Raw genomic sequence first — 27905 nt, 5'->3', positions numbered from 1 at the left:
CCTCGCTTTCCCCAGGAGCCCTACGACGGGTCAGGGCGGAGCGGCCCTCCCTCATCGTGCCCGGCAGCCCCGGCCCCACGCAGGTGCGGGCGGTGCGGCGTCCTCCCGCCATTCCCCCCCGGGACGGGGTCCCTCCGCCTCCCCGCTTGTCTCCGCCTCCCCCCGCCCCGGCCCTGTGTGGGTCACCCCGGCTCTCCGCCCGGCGCCGGGAGGAAGCCTCTCCCGGGGCGATGCGCCTCCCCGCCCCGCAGGCAGAGCCCCTTCTTCCCTTCCCTTCCCTTCCCATCCCATCCCATCCCAGCCGAGGAGATACCGGGATCTGCCTCCGCTCTGCTCCCCTCGGCCCTCCCCCTCTCGCCCTCCCGGCCTCCTCCCTCTCGCCTCCTTTTTCTTTTCTTTTTTTTCCCTTTTTTCCATCCCCTCCCCCGCCTGGGAAGACCTGGCCGCTCCCCCCGCCCCGTCCTCAGTAGCCGTGGGCGCCGGGCGGCGGGCGGGCGGCGCGGAGCGGAGCGGGGAGCCTGCGCCCCGGGGTCTGCGGCCGCCTTCCCCTCCGTTCCTCCTGCGGGGGTGCCAGGTATGAAAGTAAACCCTTCCCGACGCCGGCCGCCGGGGGAGAGACTGCCCCGAGAGACCCGGTCGGGGCAGCGCTGGGCGGGCAGGCTGCGAGCTGGGGATGGGGGCTGAGGGGGTGGGTGGCTGCCCCGGGTCGGGGCTGCCCGGGGCCGGGAACAGGGCGGCTCGGGTCCGGGGACCGGGGCAGTCCGAGGTAACGTCCGTAAGGTGATCGGTTTTTTGCGATGTCGTTCTTCCTACACGGGTCGTTTAAAAAAATGATGAAGCTGAGCGATGTCAGTACCTCGGGCCGGGCAGCTGAAGGGTTTTGTATAAAGCTCCTGCCTCTTTAGCCTGGCGGATATATTTTTGATAGGGCTAAAACGTGACACGTTTCTTCGGTCCTTTTTTTTTTTCAATTATTATTATTCATTTGAAGCTGGTTTCACAAGGCGGCTAACGGGACGGATGCAAGGGGCGTATTTATTGGGCTTTCAGGGGTTTCCCTCTGCGCTGTGTCTTCCGCGGGGAGCAGGCAAGCAGCTTCTTCACCCTTCAAAACAACCTCTCCTTTAATTCTGATTCATCCCCTCAGTATTCGCGCTACCATCCCCGCGCTCTTCTGGAATTGACACTAATTTCATCCAGATTCGTCACTGCTGGAAGCAGATTTATCTTGGAATGGCAAAAAAAGCCGTGCCAAGGTATTTAACTTGCAGGCTCTGGAGAAAGGGAACTCCTTTGGATGAGACGCGGAAAAGCAGAGCCTCCTACGGAAAGCAGGACCAGGGGATGGCTAGAGAGCTGTCGAGTTAAAGCCTTCCTCTCCAGACCCTCGGCTTCTTCCAGGAAAACCCTGCGCTTTAACATGCTAATGCGTAGTAGGAGCGGCCGGCAGAAGCGGAGCGGGCAGCGGAAAAGCGGTCATCCCAGCAAAGCCCCCCGCTCCCGTCCCCGCCGTTCCTCCGGCTGGTTCCCGGCCGGTGCCCGCCCGCTCCCGTCCCGGGGGCCGCTGCCCGGGGCCGCCCCGGTTGGCAGGGCTCGACCCCCCGCTGCCCCTCCGCGGCGGAGCAGCGGCCGGGACGCGACCTCCCCCCCCTCGCTCCCCTCTCCACCGGCCCGGAGGAGCGGGGAGAAGAGCCCGGCGGCGGGGAGGGTTGGGAGGAGCGGGGGCTACCGGGGGGCCAGCCCGGGACCCGGGGGATCGCAGGCAGAGGGTTAATTAAGCCGGGCCGGCCGCCGGCTGTCCGGGCGCGCCGCCCCGCGGCCGCGGCGGGGGCGGCCGGGAAAGGGAAAACCCCGTCGGAGGTGAAGCCCCTCTCCCCGTGGCCGATCATCCCCCCTTTCTTTATTTCCCCCTGCGTGTGGGATTTCAGAAACGAGCTGTCACGCCTGCCGTGTACAATTAGTTCTTCTGATGCCTACTGACGCTGCTTAAATTTTGTAAGAACCAGGAGTCGAGGTGGGGTTTTCTCCATAAGTCGGAGTGGAGGACGAAATCTGTGCACCAATATATAGAGTGAGCACACCCGGAGGAGTGAAGGGGGCAGTGGCGGATAAGGTTAGGGTAATGGTTTCTTCCAGGGAGCGTGAGATTTCCAGTGTTTGTTCTCTGTTTTGCTTTGTCAGAGCAGAACTGTGAATTCCAACTTTCAGGCCATTTCAAGAATAAGGCCAAAAGCAGTTAAAGGAGCTGGTTAGTGTAGCAGCCTCTAATATTTTATGGTCTGAAAATTGTGTTTAAAATTATGTAAGCTTAGTTTGAAATGTGCTGACTTTCCTACAGTAAGAAGGAAACCCCAGAGCAGAGGCTGCACTGAACAGACCAAGATAAAATGCTACCAGGTAGCTGGACACAACTTTTCTTCTGTCTGAGCTACACTGACATGCAAATTCACGCTGGGGTAGCCTGAAAAGAAAGATACTCTAGTTCTGCTTGACTACAAGCCTACCCCTGAGCATTTGAGTTGCATTCTGCTGGAGTAAGAAAGGTTATACTGACAAAATATTTGAAGAATATCCTGAAAAGTTAGGACATGGGTAGGTTTTGTGCTGTGAATGGAGAAAGATTTGATGTTAGAAGCAGAAAGTGAGAAGAACTGAAAATACTTTTAATTGTATACATACGCCTGGCAGCTGGAATGCCACCAAGCAGGGAATCCTCACTGTTATCAGCTGGGTTTGGAAACTGGAGGAAGAATTTCAACATTTTCATGGAGCTGGTGATCTCTCTCTCACTTTCTAGTTTCCATCTACTTTTGTCTTCTCTGAAGCAATTCATCCTACCATAAAGACAGCTGACTCAAGGCTTCTAATTACTGTAAGCCAACCCAAAATTTGTATGCAAAAGGAGCGAAGGAAAGGACAGGGCAGAGCAGCTTGGGGTTTGGAGGAAGAGTGGAGAACAGCGTGGCAGAAAGTATGAGTAAGATGTTGAGGGTTTTTTCTTGCATCTAGCTTGTAGCCTTCTCAGGGCCTTTCGTCTGTCCTCTGGAGGCTGTATTCTCTCTGCCCTTCTCTCACCCTGCAAAAGTGCCTTTGCAGCCGTCTACACATTTCCATCCCCATTGTCTGGCAAGAGGAACCCCTGTGTTCCCCCCTTGCTGGCAACCTGTACTGGGCCATGGCAACCGCTGACGTTGCCTATGCTTGAGGTTGGCCTTGCTTAAATGGTAGAGATCGGGTTAGTAAACAGAGCTTAAGTGCATGGGTGTAAATGACAATGCTGCCTAGTAGGACCACTGCTCTGATCTGTAATGAGAATTACCATTTTCATCAAGTTCCTCGGCTTGGACTTCTTCCAGTTCTACTGAAGTGTAGTTAGTTCATTATGAGCAACAAGTGGTTCATTATAAATGATGAAAATCTTGGCTTCCAAGACTGCCTTTGTAAGTAGTGAGCACTTGAGTATAGTATTTCAACTGGGAGGCTCCAATGCATCTATTGAGGGTTGTGTGTTTTGGTTTTTTTCTTTTTAAAGAGTGGCGGAAGGGAGCCATAGTACTCCACCCATTTGCTTGCAGAAAGTCTCTCTATAAAGTGAAGTTAGTTATGGGTCCAGCTGGGAAGACTTCAGCCACCGCAGTGGAATGACATCAACCCAGGCACCTCTAAGACTTTGTATATGAACTAGCAGTTAGTGAATGAACTTTCCTTAGGTCTCACAAAATTCAGCTACAGAGAAATACCAAATACCCAGACCCTGAGGAAGGGCTGAGAAGGGGAAGAGTATTCTAGGAAAGAACATAGAAAAGGCATTCTCGAGCCTGACAGAACAACTGGGTTTCTTAATACCTTGTATCTGTTCAACAGCTGTATTAGGGCAAAGCAAATTAAAACCAGCTTTTCCGCATTAATATCGCATTACTTATCATCAAACCATGCTAGTTTGTGACAGGCTGAAAATAAAGAAAAGGATTTGCTTCCTCATACAACATGTAGTTAAGCTGTGGAACTCCTTGATGCAGAACATTGTGGATATAAAATTTTATATGGGTTCAAGGGAACACTGGGCAACTGTGGAAAAGAAACCCACCGAGGTTTCCTGTAAGCTGAGACTATGAGGGAGAAGGGACATACATGGTTGCCCTATTCGTGGGCTCTACTGCAGGCATCTCACGTGGCCAGTGTCAGAAACAGGATTTTAGGCAAAGTGGATTTTGGTCAGGCCAGGAAAGCTTACTTATGTTCTCATCATAGTATTTCTTTATTTTGACACCTTATCATTTATCCATACATATGTAAAATTATCATTCCTTGTCAAATTTAGTACTAATTAAGCAATAACCAAAACAATACTTTGAAGGTAATTTTGTATATAAAAGTTAATGTTTAAATATGTGCATTTCTGCTATACCAATAACCTAGACTGGTATGGTCAATTGGTGTCTCTCTGCAAAATCTTGCGCCTGGGATGACCCTGCTCTGCTTTCAAGACCTTCAGATATCTTTTAGTATGACTGCATACACCCCAGAGCTTAGGCCTGTGAGTCACTATAATCTCCAGATGTCTTATGAAAAAGTCCACACATCTTCTCCAAAACCTGAGTTAGCTACTTTAAAGCCAGGGTGGGTATCTTTATACTGTGTTGTAAAATGTGTTTTACGCATATCCTAGTAAGTAAACCCCACGTCAAAGTTGGCGTTCCATGCAGGCGAAGCTGAAAAGCATCAAAAATTATGCTGAAACAAAACCACCCTCTGAATTTGGCATCAGAAGCAACAAGCTGTGTTTGAGTTGTAGTGCTTAGTTAGCTAAAAAGTGGTAACTGTTACCTCTTATACCTAAGAACTATGTCTATATGGTGAAGATGCCTCAAAATTATAGGAGTCATTGGCCCATTAAACAGCTTTTAAAGTGATGTTACCACTTCTTTTACCATGTTGCACACATACTTCTCTTTTTTTCATGCTAGATCTTTAGCTAGCTTGTGACCAGGCTGTTTAACTGGATAGCAGTACTCATATTATTGTAAACTAAGCTCAAGAAAAGGAAAGCAGTTATCTTTGCCCTGGCTTACACTTCCATTACAATGTAAACCAGAGAGCTTAACCACATACATACCCTTGAATTGCTTGGCTTTTAAAGTTTAATCATAGGCCCTTTCTTTCTGCACAGCTGAGGTTTCCATGTAATTGGAATGAAGGATATGAGAACACAGCGCAGCTTTCCCAATGGCAGCAGCCAGTAGTTGGTTAATGCCACTGACATCACTACTGCCAAAGGAGAAAAATGGTCTTTTCAGTAATGTTTTGAGCTCAGAATCAAGACTTCTGGGTTCAGTTTCTGGCTCTGCCACAGACTTCTAACAATTTTACATTCTTTCTGCATGTTTCCCAACTACAGATGGGAATAATACTGCTTTTTGTCTTTCCCATTTAAAGTATTAGCTCTTTGCGTCGTGCATCACCCCATCTAGGTGGGGCTTTCCACATGTGACCATAAGGCACAGACAGCACAGTTCCTGCAGCCTTTGTGGGATCCTGTAGGAAAAAGGCATGTGATGAGTCAGCAGACTTGTCCCTGCTACTTGGCCAGGCTTTCCTGCCTGTATATAACCAGAAGACTCCTCTAGACCAGCAACCTTCTACTTTCCTCAATCATCTGTCCCTCCCAACCATGGATTTTGAAATTCTCTGACATCCTGAGAGAGATACAGGTAGCCATGCATAGGAAGTGAATGAGGTTTTGGTGGCCACAGCACACAGGGGATACAATGCAGGATCTGCAGGAGACCCATGCCTGTCAGAGCAGCGGAAGCTGAAAACATTTAAAATGGGACTTGCCACCTTGTTTAGGTACCTAAATTGCTCCATTTGTCACATCCAGACAACATAAACTTTGAAAGGGGAAAGCAGATCTTTCTAAGTTGGTTCCTTGGGAGAGCAGTTAGCAAAGTGCCATTCTCCATAGCAGGCAGACTCACAGGTCTCAGCTGGGTGGGTAATGCAGAACCATTGGTGACTTTTAGGTCACTTAAAGTTGCCACTTTTGGGGCATTACATGCAAGATCACAACTGGTCTGTTTTCCTAAGGGTTCCCAAGTCTCTTGAGTGTAGTCTGTCTGTCCATCTCTGCCTGGTTTCCAACTTTTGTATGTGACTTTTGAATACATTGGTGGTTTTCAACCACGTTCTACCTACAACCAGTAGCTATAGAGGAAAGAAGCAGAAGCGTAAAACATAATTGCATTCCTACGGCACAAATAAAAACAGGGCACTGCACAGAGTGGAATGACTCCAACTACTGCCCCACTGAAGGAAAAGCAGGTAAAACTCGGCTGTTTCCACCTTCCAGTAGGTAGCTCAGCATGGATGCTGGCTGACTCGTCCACACCCATCTTGCTAGAGACCATTGGAAACATCAGAGGCAATACAGGGAATATCTGAGGCATTTCTAGTTTGAGCAGAGTGTGAAATTCTGTTCCATTGATGTCACTGCTAATATTGCATGACTGTACTTTGAAGATACTAAGATAATTGTGTATATTTCCAATGCGTATTTTCAAATCTCTCTTTCTTGTTTTAGAAAACAATAGATAAAATGGAGCACATGTTACTGCTCTTCATATTTTTCATACCTATATTGGGTCTCACTAATGGAACAGAAACTGAAGAAGATTTTACTTGGCACTTAAAGAAGATCCCCCAGATTGTGAGCGAAAGAACTTTCTCCCTTGACAGCCCTAAATTTGAAGCAAAAACCAAATTAGAGCTGAACAGTGTATGTGGAATTGAATGTCAAAGAAAATTGCCAGTGCCGAGCCTGTCTGACTTGAAGGACCTCTTATCCTATGAGACCATTTTTGAAAACGGCACACGGACCCTGACTGAAGTGAATGTCCTCGGACTAGTGCTTGACCCAGCTGGAAACGCAACAACACGAAGGTCTTTGAGAAAGAAGAGGCAGATATATGGAACAGACAGTAGGTTCAGCATCTACGACAAGCGGTTTATGACCAACTTTCCGTTCAACACAGCTGTGAAGATCTCCACCGGCTGCAGTGGCATTCTCATTTCCCCCAAGCACGTGCTAACAGCTGCCCACTGTCTGCACAACGGCAAGGATTACGTTAAGGGCAGCAAAAGACTGAGGGTGGGCCTTTTGAAGACAAAATCCAGAGGCGACGGCAGGAAACGCAAAGGCACTAGAAGAAGCAGGAGAGAAGTTTCTGCGGCCCAAGAGGATCCCGACGTTGCCACAGAACTAAGGCGACAATCCAAGGGTGGTGGGAGAAAGCAGAGGAGATCTGGGAGGAAGCAGGGGAGCTCAGATGGCATGCCCTCCTTCCAGTGGACGAGGGTGAAGAGTACCCACATCCCAAAAGGCTGGTTTAAGGGTGTCTCTGGGGATATTGCCCTGGATTATGATTATGCTGTTCTTGAGCTCAAGCGTCCCCACAAAAGGAAATACATGGAGCTGGGAATCAGCCCAACAATCAAAATGATGCCTGGGAGCATGATCCACTTCTCGGGTTTTGACAATGATCGATCTGGGCAGCTGGTCTATAGATTTTGTAGCATTTCTGATGAATCCAATGATCTCTTTTATCAGTACTGTGATGCTGAGCCCGGCTCCACTGGATCTGGTGTCTATCTCCGTCTTAAGGAGCCAAACAAAAAGAAGTGGAAACGCAAGATCATCGCTGTTTACTCCGGCCATCAGTGGGTGGATGTCAATGGTGAACAGCAGGATTACAATGTAGCGGTAAGAATTACTCCTCTCAAATATGCCCAGATTTGCTTCTGGATACATGGGAATGATGAGAATTGCACACGAGGCTGAAGAGAACTGAACGTGACTCGCTTAGCACCCGTATTACCATAAAGTGAAAGATTGCTGCAGCAGTTGCTGGAAGAACATCACTCCACATCAGGATGTTTTTGAACTCAAAGCTCACAAGTAATGTTATGGTGACTTGAGAAATGCTGAATTGCTGGGGGATGGGTAGAATTGTCAAACAGAATATTTCTAATTGTAATCAACCCTAGATATGCACTTAAAATCCCAAACTATATTTATGTTTGCAATTGTGATAAATTCAAATAATTCACATCAGAAAAAAATGGCTACACCTGTTTGTCATTTTTTTCCAAGGGAAGGATTGAAACATCTCAAGCTGGTATTATTAAACAATATCTATTTTTCCAATGGATTTGCTTTTCTCAGGGTTCTGTTCCAATTCTTCAAATGCAAGTTGTGCATGCAGCACACTACTGTGTGTACAGAATGATCCAGAGAACTGCACGAGACCAAGACATTATTTTGCCATTCTCTAAAGACCACAGCTCCATGCTGAGAAGCAGCGGTCTAGTTCATGCTTGTTAGTTTGGAAAACTTCCTCCTCTGGTTGCTGCAGGAACACTTCCATGGAAACCCCACATTTCTGTAGCTGAGGGTTAGACTCTAAAGACAAGTTTCACCTCATTGCTCAATAAAAACAGCAAAAAGAAATCAATGAACATAGAAGTGTCCATGTTTGGAAGAAGAAGAAACATCAGGACATAATTGAATGCCTTTAAATCTTCTTTGAGAAGCTACAGAAGCCTTAAACACATGCATTTGCATTCCAATTAGTATTTGGTGAGCTGTAGGTTTAGTTTCTAGTCAAACGTTTAGCTTTACAATTGGGAGAAGTCACTGACTTCTGAAGTGGCTATTTGACAATCATTTAGAGCTTCACAGATGATGATAGATTTTTTGGGTGCTAACCATTTTTGCAGTTTTTATAAATTACTTTTATATGAGTTCAGCTTCATAGGTAGGATAGTATGTATTAGACTGGGAGCTGGAAAGCAATATTTTAGTTTGGCTTTATATGGTTTTGCAAAATGGGTAGTTCTAATCATGTTATATTCAGACTCCACCTCAACATGAGTTACAAGGTTAAACTAAAAATTTCTCCCAACTAAATTATATCACCTTCTGAATGGTAGAAGAACTATCCTGTACATTATAACAGATATCCTGCTAGGTAGCAGCAGTAGTTAGCAAATAATTTGATTCAATATGTTTGCTGAACCATATGTTTAATGAAAACACAAAGTGAGCTTGACTTTTACACACCTTTAAACACAAATCACCTTTTTAAAAATTGTTGTTGATTGCTACACAAGTCTATATCTTTTATTTTATATCAAGATTTTGAAGCACACAGAACTGTTATGGTGCTATGTTAATCTAATAACATAAAATGATACTGTATATTTCCAATGATATCCTTTGAGTTTCAATATTTTTAAGATTATTCACCACCATAATATTTCATTTTTTTGATCATAAGTTTATGCTGACCAAAATACATTTTCTTCCTATGCAGAAGAAAAAAATATAACAAGATTTTAAAATACTATTTGTTTATTGGTATCTTTAAAAATATGCTTGTAATATCTTTTGATGAAATAAGATCATTTTTAATAACCCACTTTTTTGTAGATGACTGAAAGTATAAAACCTGACACTTTGAATGTGCAGGCAACTTTCTTTGTCATGTTATTGCCAAAGCATAAAAATTTAAGACTTGCTTCCATACCATAACTCTAGCAATATTTCATTAATTGGAAGAGATATCACTTTAAAAGAAACTATTTCTTTTAATGTCAGCCTTTCCAGGGAACACCTAACCTTTCTTTTTTTATTTTATTTTGTGTGATTGTTTGCAGAAAACTAATAATAATTTTTAAAGTTTAGAAATCAATATCTAAGATTTTAAGGTTAATTATTTTTTATTGTTGTTAACATTTCTATTAAGACATATGGCTTCGCTGACAGTAATTTTAAATCACCTCAGTCCAGTATTTAATACTCTTGCTCTATGCAATGGGCCTACAATATTCTTTAGTTGGCTCTGTAATGTTTTTCTTAAGTGCCTCTTTCCATAGTAATTGTGACAAATAAGGTACCACATCATTAATCTAATGCAAGTCAACCTAGGTCCATGGGTTTTGTTACAGTTATTCTCATTGTTGATTTGGGTCCAAAACTGATCAAGATAAGGTGGCTTAGTAAATTCCTTGTTTTGGTGAGTCTTATTTAGATGTAGTCCTTAGGAGCAGAAATAGAAATTATTTCTTTTTTAGTTTGGGAATCAGGGACAAGGTAAGAATGAAAAACGTTGATGTCAGCTTTCAAATGGTCTTGTTATAATAAACATCTGCTATAAATACCTCAGCCACAACCTGAAGTTCTCATACCAGGCTGATAACAAATGTTTATCCTCAGAGGATAATCGTTAGATGCTCAGTGCCTCATTTTATGGTACTAAGAGATTAAAGAGGCTGGCCAGAGTGGCATAAAAATTAATCAAATCTATATATACATTCAAGCCTCTGTGTCCGAGTGCACATGCACAAACACATGCAAATATACGGGCTTGCAGAACATGTGCCATTTTGACTGGGTCAGCGCCTTCAGGCAAGGGAACACAAGCACAAGAAGTCATGGACAAAATGTTATTCCTATTGTATGTGCATGTTGGGCAACATTTCAGTCTGCCACTTGGCCTAATAGGGAGGGAAATGCTTTATGTAGGCATTGTGACTGCTTACTACAGGGAATTCTGAAATAGTTCATAAATGGAGTACTTACACTCAACCCCAGGAGGTCAATGCCCCACATAGAGCTCTTGGTACCAGCCACTGCAAATGGGACAAGAATTTCTGAGCTGTGATCATCTCAGATTTCCTTAAAAAACCTGCAGTCAGTATCTAGTTATCAATAAGAAGATATGAGGAGGGGGTGTTCTTAGTAGATCAGATCTGCTGTTGTCTAGGACACCAGCATCAAGGCTGGATTCCCAGCCCAGGAGGGGACAGAGTCCTTGTGATGTTTCCCCAAAGGATTTTTCCATCTTTCAAGTACCGGGGTGTATGTCACTTGTTTTCATCAGTGCTAATGCTTTTCCATAAGAGTTGCTATAGTAGGTCTTTTTCTTTAACTGTATTCCTGGCTTTATGAAAAAACAAACTCAGTCAAATCCCTTTTCTTCTAGGAGGCTACTGGCAATTTGTAAAATTAACAAGTTTTTCCTGGGCCAAAGATAAACCTCATATACAAACTGTTAACACATGCAGACCAGCTTCTGCAAAGCATTTGTGCATGTGTTTAATTTGAGGCTCTGAGACATATGATGGAAGTCAAGGGGATTATCTGCAATGTGAAAAATTAAGTTTAAGTTTGTATTATCTTAACAAAAGAAAACCACAATGTTAGGTAGCAAAATTATTTCTGTTATATGAGGTATAGAGTACATGATGCTTTAAAAATTGCTTAAAGAAGCCCCTTGACTCAGTCTATAATTTACCATCCAAATTGTGCAGATTTATGAGTCTGTATGGAGTATGAATCAGCACAGAATATGGCTTAAGTAAAAAAATAATTCATCTACATGTGGAGGAGAGAAGCAGCTGTGGAGTTCCTTCTATTCTGCTGATAAGGGATGACCTGGCAGCAAACAGCAATTAATACAGAAAGAGAGAGCAAGAGAAGTAGATGGTACAGAAGACCATGAAGACGGAGGTGGTATGCAAGGGATAAAGAAAGTGTGAAAAGTAACAGATGAAATGGCTGCGAGGTAGCAGGGGGACCTATTGTAAGAAAGAGTAGGCAGCTGGTAAAGGCATAACAGTATAAATTAAGCTGTAAAAATCGCAAGTTGCATGAACAATCCCCTTTCACTGTTAAAGATGAGGCTGTTCTTCCCAGCCAACAGTACCAAGGAAAGGGCTGTGAGAGGGCTCAGGTTCTGGCAGGGACCACTAGCAGGCAGGGGCTTTTGACCCTGAGCTACAATCCCTGCCCGAAGTTGCAGGGATTACCCCTGTGCTTGTTTAGGGTCCTTGGGAAGCAACAGATCCATGTCCTGGCCAAAAGGCGCAGCAGCATGAACTTCCCAGCACACCGGCTCACCAAGAGTGTAGTGACTAAAGGCAGTTTCTTTCACTTGAAAGTTTCTCAAACCTGAAATTTTGTTGGGAATCCTGTAAAGGCTGTTTCCCATTGGAAAAAAAAAACAACACAAAACAAAACACAAAAAAACAAAAAACCAAAAAAACCCACAAAAAACCCAAACAAAAAACAACAAACAAAAAAATCTAAGACTTGAAGCATTTAAATGTCGTCTCCATTTTTTGCATGTACCTACAAATTCTAGCCAATAAATTTTTCAAATACCTTCCGTTTGTGTTTGGTATCTTTGTAGAAATTTAATCAACTGCTTCTAATTTTAAAGCACAGAATATTGCAGATACTTCCATCTATAAATTCCTGGATTAAAGAATGAATGGGGAAAAAAAATGCAATATGGTTAAATTGAAAGCTTAAAATTGCACACTAATCTCAAAGGATTTGGAAGTATATTGGAGTCTCTGTTCCACCAGCCTTTTTCTCCGAGTGTGAGATAGCATTTAGGTTAAAAACCTCCAGAGGTAGCTTTGATGATTCTTTAATGTTCTTAACTTTTTAAAAACTGACAACAAACTTCAGAAAATATGTTTTTATAATCTTTTTAACTGCACAACTTGACAACTCATTTGGGAAAAAAAGTGCAAACCTTTGCTATATTAAGATATTATACAATGGACATACTATGTCAATAAATATTTTCTATTGTTTTTCTTTTCCTCTGTCATGATGTAGTTTGTTAGCTATGGTGGTGTTACACAAACTCCATTCTGTAAATGTTTGTAATAGGTTATCAGTGAATCATCTGGGACATGGTCTTACAAGATATTAATGTCTCTTTAAATTTGTTCTGGGAAAAAAACTCCCTGTCTACTCCTGTCTTCAAGATAATTACTCCATGAGTAAATGTGATGAGTAAAAAAAAAATTGGTTCAGCAAGGAAATGACTCACAGACTATGCCACAACTTATTAATTCTGAAATAAGTAATTAGTTCTGTTTCTGCTATTAGCTATTGTATTTTCTACCCCAGAGAGCTGTTGAACCAGGCCAAATTCAAAGTGCATAAAATATTATAATCTCGGTTCTCAGCTTTATCTTAACTCTGTGCCCTTGCAACTGGTGCTGATTTGGTCACTGACAGTAAAAGGAGACATTTTTGGCAAGGATGAGAGCTGCTGGAAATATTTAATGGAAAGTTTAGAAATGATTACAGCAGTGATTAACAGTGTGTCTAATACAAGAAATATTTAACAGGGGTCTGGCAAGGGCTTCCCTGCCAGCTCTGGTGGTCCTTACATGGGGGAGGAGCAAGGGCCATAGGGGAATAAATAGGATCGACATCTTCATTACCTGGACCAAAGTCCATCTGGGGCTGGTAACAGGATCTAAATCTTCTCATTGCCGGAGTCTACTTTTTGCCACCTTCTGGGAGAATGTCTTGGTGCCCAAGAAGTGTTTCTCTGCCCCTCTGCAGGGAATACAAGAGAGACCCAGGGATGACAGCTGTCTCCTCTGCAGGCCACTGCCAAGCCACTGGCAGGGATGTGGTTGCTCCGATGCAAGATACGTTCCAAGATGTGCTGTGGGTCTCACGTTCCCATGGGCCCTGGGGGGCTTGAACTGGCATCCTATCCAAACAACTATTCAGCCCTAAAAGGTTCCGATACAGCCCAGTTCCTTGTGCAGGTATTTGCCTGTCATACTTCCAGTTGCCATCGTCTTTAACAAATGCTCGAAAGGCCTTCACCAAATAACAGCATCTCAAATCCACCGAAGGAGCATCTTCTTATGCCGGTTATTATGCAGGTATTCCTGATGAACTGTTCATTCCTCCTACTTGGAATATGTCTCTAAGCCTTGATAATGGCTGTTATTCAGCTGTTATTGCTAAGAAAAAAGATCAGATATACTGGAGAAGCTACACAAATATTTTACAAAGATTATGCCTCTTGGCAATTATGTATGCACCATAGTTATTGCAGTTGCTATGGCTCTACTTCTTTTCCATGCGAAAGAGTTTGAAAACATTGGATGAAACTAAGTTGGGCTGGTTTTCAGACAAATTACTCAGCTGCCCTTTGGCTGCAGTTGCAGCATTCTACCCCCCCCCCCCCCCCCAGTTTAATTTCCAACTTTATGGATTAAATGCTGGTTTCAGCTTTGCTTAATTAAAGGCGAAAGCAGCCAGGAGACAGCACACAGCAAAGGACCCTTTCTGGCTGTACCTCTCTGTGGGCATTTTGAAGCAGGGCAGGCCCCAGAGGGAGTAGAGGACAAGAGAAAGCAAAGGTGAAGACAGTGATTGACAGCAAAAAAAGCACAGTGCCTTACTGAAGGGAAGAAAACATGATTTCTATTTTTCCTACAGAGAAAGGCAATTCTAGTTTTTACATTCCTTTGCCTTCTCTTGAATGATTAACTCATCAGCTAAATATTGTACAGGAGCAAACCAACCCGCTCAGTGGTGGGGATACAACGTGCCCTCGAATGCCGGCAGGGGCTTCCCCTCCCCAACACAGAAAAAAGAGAATGCTAAGTTACCCCAAAGGGGATTTACTAGTAATACAAAGGAAAAAAATTAAAAAGTAATCTCTGAGACAAGCACCATATTTTTATTTAAGTAAAACAGGGATATTTTGAAAAATATGAATGCAAAAAGGCAAGGGAGACTTTATAGTTAGGTGTGGCATATGGGTTTCTCTGACACACTCGTCTGTACAGCACGTGGATGCGTTCCAGAGCTGCGGTGAGTTACACGGCAAAAGAACAGCCAGTTGCTGGTTGTCTATCCCACCATTCCCACAGAGGGGCAGGGATTTATTGCGCTACCAAACTCTCGCTGCTTATTGTCAGTTTGGGCTCAGACCTGGCCTTCTTAAATGGTGGACATGAACAGAGGCTTCCAGGCACATGGCCACTGACGTTTCAGGCTTTTATACATTTTGTTTGTATCCATGGAGGATGTATGAAGTCATTTTTAGTAATGGTGGGTTGAAACAGTAAGCTCCAGTAACCAAACAAACACTGCATCGCATTCTCCTCTCATTTACAATGGTGAACCTCAGAGGGAAATTTGACCCACCACATATTATATGTATTTACTTGTTATAGAGCATTACACACTAGGCATTTATGATCTGTAAACAGGTTTATTTTTTTTAGAAAGATACAAAAAGGAAGCAACACTCAAAAGGGAAAGTAGCTTTGACAGGTTTCAATTTAGATATGATACTTTATTGCTTGTAAATTAACCTGTTACAACAGTGATCTGTGATCAAGCAATGCTGCTTACATGACTGACATGCTTGAGTCCTTTACTTCTTGCTTATTGATTTTTTCCCTCATCTTTTGGGACTAAATAAAATCAGGCATCTGTGCAATGACCAATGTCAGGTTAGTTTTCTGTCCATATTGTGAAAACAGTGTCTACAAGCTTAAAAAAATAATAACAATACAGCTGCCACTAGTGGTATTTTATTAGCTTTAAACTGCTAGAGAATTGTCTTTATGGGGTTATGACTTTGAAAACAGTTTTTGCTCGGTTATTCTGATGTACAAATCCATAGTACACCACATGCACACACACAAGGAGGGGCAGCTTTAAACTCATCTTCAGCTTGAAGGCTCCACAGAGATTGCATTAACTATCTATCTCCAGCTACAAGCATAAAAGAAATGCCATACAATATTTGTGTATTGCTTCTCAGTCCAGCCTTCACCTTCGCATCCTTGACATTAATGACATCAACTTTGCCGCCGCTGTATGCTCTACCCATTTATCATCAGGCTAGTGAAGCACCTTTTCTTGATTTTTTTTTTTTTTTTTTTTTTGCATATTGGAAAGTTTACATACAGGCCACTTCTGAACTTGCTGATGTGCTTTTTTTCACCTTAATCCTATCCCTAGGAATTGTTTTTCATGCCTTTTTGACTCTTATCTTACAGCAACTATTTTTGTAGTGGGGAAAAGTCCTGGCTCTCCCTGCTCCACTAATGTATGGACTTGCTGCTGCTGCTGCTCCCCACCAGGACAGCTGGGAAACATGTGCCTCAGTCCTACAAGCAACAAACTTCATCACTTCCCTGGTAACTTCTGGGTGCTGCTTCAGACTGCTTTCCTTAGGCTCCAAACAGCTTTACATCAGGCATGCACACAGCCGAGGGACGAAGGTGGCTGGGGAAGCCGTCCCCTGCCCCGCTGCAGAGACCTTGGAGGAAACGCAGCAGGGAGAGGCCCAGACCCCCTCCTCCCAATATCCCTGTCGCTGACGTACAGGCTCAGGTGTCCCTTGTCCTGCGAATCTTGTGCCGTGCCTCTCCCACCACCCCATCCCACCCCATCCCATCCCAAACTCCCTCCAGAAAAGGAAGGTCCTCGACCGAGCGGGACAGTGCCAGCCAGGAGCTGCAGTGGTGGGGGGTCTCCCCGCGGGGCTCACCCTTGCTCCAGCCTCTCCTTCAGCACCTCGGTTGACCAGACCGTCTTCACAGTCCCACTGTGCCTGCGCTTCCTCGAGGTCCTGCCCTTCACAGCGGAGCTACTGTCTCTCTCTGTACTTCAGCTATTTTTAATGTGCTGTTTGCAACTTTATCTCATGGCTCCCTGCCCGTCTCGGGTTCTCTCTGTTGCTAATTCCACCTTTTAATTTTTTTAATTGTGCCTGCTTTGGGTTTTCACCTCATTTCCTACTGAAACACCAAACATCTAAAATTAAATTAAGTAAGTAATGCCTGACCACTGGTGCTATACAGTGAGGAACTTGGCTTTCTGTCCAAGAGAAACCACTTCAAAGCGCTATCAAGGTAACAGCTGCAAACAGAGAACTAAAGGCAAAATCACTGCAAGCAAACCAGCTCCAAAACAACGCATCAAATCTGGAGCCAGCCTTGGGAAATGCTTTCATAAGCTCTGAGTCAACGTGAACGCAGGCTGCCAGCTGAAGGAGCGATCTTGTGACGTCCCTTACAAAACAGCTCCGGGCTGCCCCGACAGCTCCTCCTGCCGCAGATGCTGACTGAGGGAGAGGTCACAGGCTCTGGACCCCAGCAGAAAGCATGGGGTTTAATCTCCTAGACACATCCTGCTCTCCAGGGGAAGCTTTATTTAATTGCACTGATTTAGCTGACTGCAAAAATAACAATAATTTGATGCTATTAATCAGATTATACTAACTGGGCTGTAAACGGCTCCCATAGCCTCGCAAGATCCACTGGAATAACAGTTTCAAGCGAAAAGCGAATAATCCCCGGCAGGGAGATGTGCCTGTGTGGGAGCCACATCTGCTCAGCACCTGGAGAAATTCAGCAGGGACCTTCTCAGTAGCCGGCTGCGGGTGAGGTTTATCACATCAGTTATTTAAGCCTGCTGCCAAGGTAATGTCTCGTTGCAGCAGCACAGCCTTCTAGGGCTAATCCAAGGACTAAGCCTGGAAAAGCAAAGCTATAGATGTTGCAGACAGGTCTTATCTGCAGCACCTCTTTATGTACCATTTGTGAAAGAGAAAATCACAACTGTATGGAAGGGGTAAAACCTTCATATTGCAGTATGTACAGTGAGGAAGTGAGGAACACCTGCCTTTTTTGCCCCTCAGTACCATTAAACAACATAAATTTAAAACACTGTAAATATTGCAAAGAACTTAGGAAACTCCATGCTTCGTTATATGCCTGTACCAGCCCTTTTTTTTAACGTGCACGGTGGAGCCAGGGCTGTAAGCACAGCCTGTTTGCCGAGCCCATGCTGGCCTCGTGTGCTTGTCTCTTGCCACATCAGCCAGAGCCCGCGTGCAGAGCCAAAATTACACGGTCCTGGGACAGAAGGGTGCAGCCACGTACTTTTCCAGGCCACAACGCGGCTTTTTTTTTTTTATTTGGCAAAGGCTGAGCTTCAAGGCAAGTATTTTTAGACATACAAAAATTCACATTTCTAGAACTAGAAGCTGGCTCCCTCCTCCTAATTTGAAAGCAAACTTTTTGTAAGTTTTCAGGCTTGCCTGACAACATCACTGTGGAACCAGGTATATCCTGGTAGAAACATGATAAAGATACAGCTCAGAGACAGAAGACTGGTGGGAAACCAGGTTACCTATGAAGCAGATAATTGCTAAAATAACTGCAAGATTCCCAACCATTCTTAAAAAGAAGACTTGATATGATTTTTTTTCTACTACCTATTGACTAAGTGCATGGAAAGAAAATTTTCAAGCAATTAGGGTTTTTAAAGGAGTTTGTTTTGTTTTTATTTTAGTGGGATGCCAACATAATTCTCCTCTCAGCAGGGTTTTTTTTAGGCAGCTCCACCAATTACAGAATTAGGGGTTCAGCAGGTAGTGCTACATGCCCTGGGGCAATCCAAAGGCAGCAGGTCCCGTTGGTGATGATGATCAACCTTCTACTGATGAAAGAGTCTTTTGGCGGATATCGAAACAGCATCCAGGTATTATGGCTATTAAAACCGACAAAACTTTTGCATGAGAGCAGAGCAGTTCAGACCTGTGTCATGGTCAGATTACAGCTGGTAGCTGTATTCTGCCTCTCCATATTGCCCCTTACACATTCACGGCATATGAATGCATTGCAACTGGCATGGAAAAGAAACCTGTGCACTGGATCTGTTAATGCTACCACCAGCCTTATTTGAGATGCACCTAAACCCCTCCCTTCTGCTATTTCCAGCTACTTGCATGATTACATTCATTAGGAGATTCCCCCAGATAGGCACGTTCATAACCCTGCAAGCAAGGACCCTGCTGCTGACCCCCACCTGCACAGCGGGGCATCTCACACCAAATGCGCTGTTCCATATGCTTTTGTATCAGGGGCAATCTCAAGCTTGCAAGCCAGAGATGCTGCCAATATACTGGCACTACTCTGGAAAAAAACAGGGTTATCAAATGTCATGGTTTAACCCCAGCTGGCAACTAAGCCCCACACAGCCACTCGCTCACTATCCCCTGGTGGGATGGGAGAGAGAATCAGAAGGGTAAAAGTGAGAAAACTCATGGGTTGAGATAAAGATGGTTTAATAGGTAAAGCAAAACCCACGCATGCAAGCAAAGCAAACCAAGGAATCCATTCCCCACTCCCCATGGGCAGGCAGGTGTTCAGCCATCTCCAGGACAGCAGGGCTCCATCACGCCTAACGGTGACTTGGGAAGACAAACGCCATCACTCCCAACGTCCCCCCTTCCTTCTTCTTCCCCCACCTTTGTATGCTGAGCATGACGTCCTATGGTCTGGGATATCCCTCGGGTCAGTCGGGGTCAGCTGTCCCGGCTGTGTCCCCTCCAGCTCCTTGTGCCCCCCCAGCCTCCTCGCTGGTGGGGTGGGGTGAGGAGCAGAACAGCCCTTGGCTCTGGGTAAGCACTGCTCAGCAGGGACCAAAACAGCCCTGCGTTATCAACACTGTTTCCAGCACAAATCCAAACCACAGCCCCATGCTAGCTACTATGAAGAAAATTAACTCTACCCCAGCCCAAACCAGCACACCAAAGTATTTTATGTTTTCCAGCCTGTACATAGCAGCTTTGTTACAAAGAATGTGCAGTTGAAGATTTCAGAGTCCCCACTGAAAATTAGATACCAAGTGTATCACGTATATGTATACCTATATGTGGTACATCAGTGAATACACTATATGTATATATAACTATGTACAGTACATACATGGTAGTGTGATTGTAAATGGGATACTCATGCAGTATCTGAAGAGGAGCTAGTGATGCTGTCACAGCATCTGAGACCCTAATCTTGTGTCCACACACTGCACTGTTTCTTCCCTCACCTCGTCCATCACCCTCCAGAGACTTGCAGATCCTTCTTTTTTTCTGTCTCTCCTGCCAGGCATGTGGGAGAAACGGAGTTTGAGGATCCTGCAGTCAAAGGGAGGATGGACAGTCCCATCTCCCGCAGAGCCGCTCTGCCCTGCCCTCTTTGCCGTCTGCTGAATTCTCCCAGGACAACTCCCCATGCACAAAGAGATCCAACCAGCTGAAAAGCAGGGTGCGGAGAGACATTCAGCCCACAGCCTCCCTCCTCCTCCTCCCCAGATTTCTTCCCTTGCTGAAAAGATTTAGCAGTGTGCTGAGTCTTATTAATGTCACAAAGAGCCAAATCGTTATGCTCAATACTGAAATTTAAACTGTCAAATTTCTTCCTTTTAAAAATTATTTCCTTTTTAAATTTTTATTCCTGTTTTTCCTCTATTTCCCCAAATGGCTACACACTATGCACAAACTTGCAGTTGCTTAAGCCACAGCTCTTCAGGAAAGGCTTTAAGAGCATGGAGGAGCGTAGGCTGACCATGGCCCAACAGCGCGATCCCGCTGGGGAAAGCGCAGATGCCACACTTGGATCTGTAACTGGGCGCCTGGCTCACAAGCCCTGGGACATGGTATTTTTGTTACACACAGCACAGGCGTGCCTTCCCTCCTCTGCTGTGTCCCATTTTGGATGCTGCACTTCACGGGAGGCGCGGACCGGTTGAAGAGAGTGCAGAGAATACCAAGATTGATCAGATATCTAGAAAATTTGACTGGCAAGGAAAGATTGAAGACAGAGGGCATAAGACAGAAGAATGACCGTGGTAACTGTCCAAATATCATCTTTGCTGCTGCAAAGAACAAAGGGAGTATCCCCATGGACAGAAGAAATGACAGTTCAATACACAGCAAAGAGGGATCAGGTAATAACAGTAACAGCAGCTTTCTCAGAGTGAAAGTCGTGATGTCCTGCAGTGGTGTTTGGAAAGGCTGTGGTACGATGGAGGTCTTCTAGAAAAATCTGTTGGGAATTATACAATTTTGACTTTAGAGCAGAGGAATAGAGTAGATGGCTCTCTATTTTCTGTGATTTCCATCTTAGAATCCTGCCCAGCAGTCTTAAAGTGAAAACTTCACCTGCTCTGAATGCATTGCCTTTGCAGTGGAGTGCAGCGAGCTGTGTTGGTCTTATTTATCTGTAGCAGAGAGCCAACTTTTAAGTGAAACAGCATGCACAGTTATACAGAACTTTCATATTGGCAATAAAATGCTTTGGCCAAGAGAAAAATACTGTATTTCACACGAGAGTCTGTTCCAGTACAGCATAGACTGAATCAGCCTAGCTTTCAAGTCTGGCTAGGGGAAAATGATTTCATTTTAGTTGCATCTCTCCTCCACCTCCAACAGATCTATCAAAATACTGGACTTATCAGTTAAAGTTTCCAGCCACTGTAAGTTCAGTCTCAAATGGCAAATCCTGCCTGTGCAAGCTGAACTGTACAACTAGAAAAATAACATTCTGTAAGCCTGCCAGCTATTTTAAAGTTCATTAAATGAGAGAAGTGCATCCACGACAGGCTCTTCTGTGCTGAACTGGACTGTAAACAGTTCATACATGAGACCAGCTACTTCATTTTGAGATTTCAAGACCAACCACTTGCAATACTACATGGGCATAAAGGGTTTTACTTAAAATGTAAGTGAGGGCTATTCCTGTGTTAGCCCCAAAGGGGTAAAGGTACAGCAAAGACAACATTGCGGGTTTGAGATGGGTGATTTTCCTTGCTAACGACGGAAAGTGTCTGTGGGATGCAGCCTGGTGTAGGTATCACTGGAGATCCCAGGGCTTGCAATTATTTTGCAGTTCTCTGTTCCTCTAAAATTTGCATTTGAATGAAATACAGATGATTTGCCCATTTCTCAGTATATACTCCTCACCTAAAGAGAGATGGAGGTTGTAAGTGATATGTTAGCAAATTCTTTGAGGTATTTCTAAAAGCTGTTAAAAGCACAAACAACCCAAATCCAGCCCTGAACTGAACATCTGTTGGAGGAAAAAAAAAAAAAAAAAAAAAAGGAGTTGTCTGAAAAATCCACAAGCCAGGCTAAATGACAGAGTGGGATTAGAGTCAATCTTGATGATCAGTCATGAAGCCAAAGGTCTAAAGAAGCAGAATATTTTAGCAGATACATAAGCTACTCTATTACCATAAATGTTTGCCAGGATCCTGAAATCCTTGGGAAATCAATCCTGGATGCAAAATATCATATTTTGGGTGGACAGAACAGTGTAACACTTTTCTAAATTAAATTTAACTATACTGATTACATATGCGCAAGATGTATATACCAAAAGCTACTGTTATGTCTTAGTAACCATCAAGAACATAATCTGCCAGGCTATGTTTTAGAATCTTCGGAAGATAAATACTTCACTTAGGACCCACAAGGTGCACTTTTTCTAGACAACTGACAATATCAGGTTCTGAAGAAACCAGGAAGGCTTAAGCAAACATGGAAACAGGTATTAGCTGACCTCCAGCAACATGGTTATAGAGCTGCTCGGGAGAAATAGGTTTGCTTAGTAGTGTCTCAGACTAAAAAGCGTGCCGAGCATTACAGACTTATATACACATGCATGTTAGTTTTATAATTACTACTTACAATCCTAAAGAATAGCTGAGCATTTAAATAGAAAATCTGCTTACTGTCACTATGTAATTTATTTACATTGCTTTGTAAAAGAACAGTATCTTTCGTACGGTCTCTTTGTTAATAAATGGGAATCAACTCCCTCTCTAGTCTGTACGAGGACTATGGTAATAAGAAGGTGATTTCATCTGCATCTGTTGGGTTTTAAAATATAAAGGGAAGATTTAGAGAGAAAAAAATAAATGAATGAATTATTAGCCAACTAACTAGCCTAAGTTAATTCCATATAAGTTTAGGAGGATGCTTAAAAAAAGCCCATGCACAAAATCAGATGCACTGCTGGGTGATGCGTATGCAACTGGAGTTAATAGTGGGTTTGTGTCAATTTAAAATTAGCTACAATGTGTTGAATGCCACTTTGCCTATCTCTGGGTCTGGGCCCGGACCATGCCTTAGAAAGTAAAACATTTTTTTAGCCATCCTACAGGCATCACAGGTGGTCAAATATTTGGAGAGTGAAGCAAATTTCCAGCATGACTTGCCTTGGAGCCAAGGGCTCTGTAAGCAAATTCTGCACAACCAGATCTTCAAGAAAGCATAATGAGGTAAGCAGCTGGATTTCCATCAATACCATTTCTGAAATGAGAGGGCTGTATCGAGCTACGGGAAACGTTTTGGTCATGCTGCTGCAAAGGTTCGCAGGAAGAAACACAAAGTGAACTGCAATGCTGGTGGCACAGGACCCAGGCAGCAAGGCAGAGTCGCTAGCTGCCTGCAAATTTATATATATATATATATTTAATTATATAAATTTATTTGTATATTTAAATATATGTTTAAAATCAAGACAGCTTATGTCCTGTAAAGTGCAGGGCTGAGCAAAGCCCAGTGTGTTTGTTCATCCCTGAGCAGCAGCGATGCCAGGCAGGTGCTAGATACTGTCATGATGGGGTGGAGGTGAGCTGGGAAGTGGTGATTTCAATATGCTGCTGGAAACCTCTTCTTCCAAGCACAAAGGGCATCGTGCTCTATCCCAAAGGCGTGCCCACAGAAATAGCTCATAAAATTTGGTTCTCCTATAAAAGCAGAAAGACCAAAATCTCAAAGTGGCTGAAGCCCCCCGTGAACAACAGAAGATAGTTTGTGCAAAGGTTCAGAAGAGATCAGTAGATTCAAAGATGCTCTAATACCTAAGCCAGAATTTGTATAGTACGACAATCTTATTTATACAGTATGCTGGTCTCAATATTACCAATTTTTCCCCATTTCTTCTCTTGCTAATCTACTAAACTTGGTTTTTCCATGCTTCAGAAGAGAAGTGGTCTATTGTCCTCCTTGATTTTTCAAAATAAAGCCAAATTTCAAGCTTTTGAAACTCTCTTTCTGTTGGCTGGAGCCAGTGTGGGATTATTCCAGTAAGGAGGAATCGCTAACCACCCTCTTGATTGATCAACCCAGATTGACAGGGTATAATTACAGACACATCATAGATACATAAAGCATAGTCTTACAATTAATTTTAGAATCCAACTCGTCCTGCTCTTGGATTTGAGTAGCGTTTCAAAAAAATCCCCTTTATTTATACACAGACACACTCGGAGTGTGAAATATTGCTTCTTTTAAAGCCTGGTGTCTGCTTGCACCTGTACCTTGCTCTTGTGCCCCAAATCTGTTTGCTGACATTTAATACGTATGCTGCAGGCCTGCAGCAGCTTACAAGGCTGAGGGCACAGAGCCGCCCGCTCCCCTGGGTCACTCTGTACCCCCACTGCTTCTTCGCCCACCCCCTCCCTCAATGACGGACAACCTGCAGCCCGAAGAAGACACCATCTGTCCCACCCACCATTCCCTAGTGCATCCATCCCAGCCCAGCTCTCTTTCCCTTCCTTAGTGCAATACTATCCCCACTCTCATGCAGGCGGCCTCTTTCCAGGCCAGGGTGGGCAAAAGTACAGACATGGACCATGGGAAGGAGCAACCTGATGTTCTTAAAGAGGGCAGGGGAGGATCTCTCCTACCCTGTGTGACAGAGGTCCTGCCAGCCTCTGCATAGTTATCATTGATAACAACTAACCTGTCTCCAACTACCAGTTTAACTCTGAAACATTGACTCGGCTTTCCCTCTTATCTGAGATCACAGTTCCTTGGATCTTTGCATCTTTAGAGTAGCTTCATGTAGCATGTGCTTTCAACGTACCTGCTATTGTGCTTAGTGGTATGAAATCTCTGCTTCCAGCAGAGTAGGTCAGTGCTTTGACAAGACCTTCAAAAAAGCTGGCTACTTCACAGATTACGATATTGAGGTAAACTGACAAATCTCTTCTATCCTACTAAACCATATTTCAAAAACATGAGTCAAACTTCACCATGTTCGACCATGAACATTTGGATGCAGGTGATTTACAGTGCTGTTGCAAGGTGGATATCCATCAGACCCATCACAGGTTCCCCTACAGCACCAGAGAAGAAGAGGTTTGCTCTCCTTAGGCCTTGCAGTGGATGTCACACCCCCCCACACGTTTCTTCACTCGCTTCAGTTTCTCTTCTGCTCTACCACCTTTGCTAACTCCCAAAGGCAACTATTCTTACACCTATAATTGCATTCAGAGATGTCTTGGGCAACTGAACAAGCATCAGGCTTTTGCTACCCACATTATTTGCAGAATTTAATTAAGGGAAAAGGAAGAGGTGGTGAAGCTTTAGGAGCCAAGATCTGGAACAGAAAAAATGGCAGCGCTGTCTGCTTTAAAATATGTATAGCCTCTCTCCTTCTGTAATCCCATCTCTGAAATTCTTATTTCATCCCCTCGTTGCCACTCAGCGTCTGCCACTTCCCACACTGCTCACAGCACTCGCAATATACAATACATGGAAAAAAGCTTTTCTCTTTTAATAAAATTTCTGATACATTTCGTGTTCTAGAAGAGATGGATCACTAACTCAGTGTATCATCTTTGTGTCACTGCCACTGCTTCTACCACAGGAAGTTTCAGCTGGCTTTTCTAGGCATTTAGAGTTATTGGGACTTTTCTTCCCCATGCAGAATAAGTTGCGTGAGCAGGCAACTCTTATTCTGGTGCGAGAGATAGGGAAGGAAGAGCAGGAGCAAAGACTCGTGCCAGAAAGACAAAACAATGTCAGCTGGGGCTACTGAACATTTCATGAACTACATGCTGTCACCCACAGGTAAGTAGCACCTCATATTACCAAAGTCTCAAATGCATTTACAAAGTAAATCTGCCCCTTCTCCCTCCACCCCCAGCTACAGTTTTTGCTCTAGACTTTCCTGCTTGGTTTTTAAGGCAAGTCTCTAGCCTTTGACATTGCCTTACTAAATCTTAAGAATGGAAGTTCGGGTAGCAGCCTGATTTTGCAACCAGCCTGAAATGCTAAGGTGGTCCCTAGGATCTTAGAAGACAGCAATTTACTTCTCACCATCCAGGCTTTCACCTGGGGGAACACCAGCATCAATCCAGAAGCCCTCAACTCAAGCTACAGTACATTTTGGAAGGCACACATTACAAAAACACAGCTAAAAATCTCAAATAAAGCCAATTAAATTTGATGACAAATGAACGGGGAAGAGGAGTAGTGCTGCTAACCCCAAACATTCAAAAAATGAGTCAGTGCTGAGGAACAAGTTGGGTTTTTTTGTTCAAAGCTGTACAGTAAGCTGAGTTCAAGTTCTCCGGGTATTTACCACTCCTTAAGGCACCCAAGGCTTAAGGGGGAGCTGCAGAAGTCTCATCTGGTCAGAGGTGTCAGCTTCTAAAGCCAGCACACAGAACAGCAAGAGCTTGGGTAAAGGACCTATCGTCTGTCTGAAACCTGTCCTCCCCTCATGAATAATGCAGGGGAAGGAGACAGTTTCTTCCTCCCACAGATGGGAGCCCTCCTCCCCACCCACTCTTCTCTATAGCTTGTATTGAGAAGTGGTTAGTCATAGCAGGACACAGATGCGTTCATGCCTGGATGATGAAACTCAGATGGTAACAAGAACATGTTCTTGTCTACAGGCCAGGAGACAACCGCTTGTTTTCCTTGCAAACCACATTTTGTAACTCCTTTGTGATGGGGAGAATGAGAGTCACTTTTGTGTAACCTTACACAGCATACTGGGGAAATACACTGGTTTTACTTCCCACAGTGCACCAGCTTCTTGCTCTTCCACCAAGTTTGCTTTCTGTCCAGGCCTCTAGTTCCTCACAGGATATTAACTGTCACACACCTCATGGGTTTGCACAGAGCTGTTGGCCATGAGATCTATAGAAGACTAACAAGAATGAGGACCAAGGGTTGTGGACATGGATCAAGCTGATGCAGAAAGGCAATTACTGCATGCCAGGGGCAGGTAACCGGCAAAGAAAAAGCCCTCATGCTGAGGTTTGGCCCCTTGAAACATGTAACACTGCAAACATTCATTTGCAATTCAGTGAGTAGTAGTTCATCACCTTCATTTGAATGAGACAGTAATAAACTGGTCTGAATATATTTACATGTTTGTTTATGACTGTCTTCTGAAAATGCTGTCCTTTCTTTGAGAAGACATGCACAACACGGTGGTAAGAAGTCGAGTGCTCCTCGCATTTGGCAACACATAGCACATAGGAAGCATGGGCAAAACCATGGTGAGCCTTTCTGGGGGTGCAGTTACTGACCTTGTTCAGGTCTTCGTGCTCAAATAGTGAGAAAACACAGCAATTTGCTGAGCCTTACAGATTTCTAATCCAGAACACCTTGACTCAACACGGCACTCATCCTAAGGCTGAAGTATAAAATCAACTTTTCCAAGGCCAAACCTGATAGATTCAAGTACTACCAACATAGTAGCAAGTAAAAAAAAACCCCAAATGAATAACCAAAAAACCTCTTAAGCAATAGCATTCCCCTACTGGTTGCACAATTGGAAATGTCTTTGAAATCCAATTCGATTCAAACCTTACCAGAGCGTGATAGAGTTGTTTCAGTGTTTGTTGTTTATAAAGTGTTTCGAAGCAGCCCTTGACATTAAGTACTGCTTCATCGCTTCATTTTGTTACAAAATCAAGGAGATCTCTAGTTAGTCACCTCATACCAGAAAGACTTTAATATACTAAACTGTATGAAACGTTTTCTCCTCCTTTCAACCTGCCATAAGACAAACCATAGCACAAGCAATTCCTGTAGCATCATAGCTGTGCTAGCTCTCAATAAGCTGTTGAATGATACCTCATAGGAAAGAAATCAGGACCAGTATTATAAACTTTCGCAGTTCCAATATTATTCTAGTTTAAAGAGATGAAGAGCTTTAATGAAGCCTCCTGAGGTGTTATAGGTCAAACTAGACAATTCTCCTCTCCCTCTCCCCACTTTACTTGTGGCTTTGTGCTCAGTCTGGCTTTGTATGGATCTCTCCTATACTGCTTAAAGATCAGCAAAAGTCATTACCATGTACAGCAGACTCAGCAATCAGTGTCAGGACCTATACACATTTTTCCCCTCTCAAAGTGTATTATTGTGCTCAACATCCCAATGATCATGAAACTGGCAACAAGATAC

The 27905-nt window shown here is 43.9% G+C and overlaps 1 protein-coding gene across 2 annotated transcripts; it reads left to right on the top strand.

Moving 5' to 3' along the window:
• The first annotated feature begins 163 nt into the window (after positions 1-163).
• On the top strand, positions 164-12224 carry PRSS35 (serine protease 35). 2 transcript variants are annotated; one of them, XM_030003974.1, is made up of 2 exons: positions 164-574; positions 6581-12224. In XM_030003974.1, exon 2 carries the CDS (start codon positions 6596-6598, stop codon positions 7835-7837), a length of 1242 nt encoding a protein of 413 aa, XP_029859834.1. In that variant the 5' UTR covers positions 164-574; positions 6581-6595; the 3' UTR covers positions 7838-12224. The 2 variants fall into 2 exon arrangements, with proteins under 2 accessions (XP_029859834.1, XP_029859844.1); XM_030003984.1 differs by lacking the exon at positions 164-574 and adding an exon at positions 1911-1995.
• The last annotated feature ends 15681 nt before the right edge of the window (positions 12225-27905 follow it).

This window comes from Aquila chrysaetos, chromosome 2 (assembly GCF_900496995.4).
Source record: "Aquila chrysaetos chrysaetos chromosome 2, bAquChr1.4, whole genome shotgun sequence".
Classification (NCBI taxonomy): domain Eukaryota; kingdom Metazoa; phylum Chordata; class Aves; order Accipitriformes; family Accipitridae; genus Aquila; species Aquila chrysaetos.
Note: the sequence above shows the minus strand (reverse complement) of the source record. Positions and strands in the feature narration are given on the sequence as shown.

Coding starts and splice junctions, on each gene's coding strand:
- PRSS35 (XM_030003974.1), top strand. CDS start 6,596: ATGGAGCACATGTTACTGCTCTTCATATTTTTCATACCTATATTGGGT.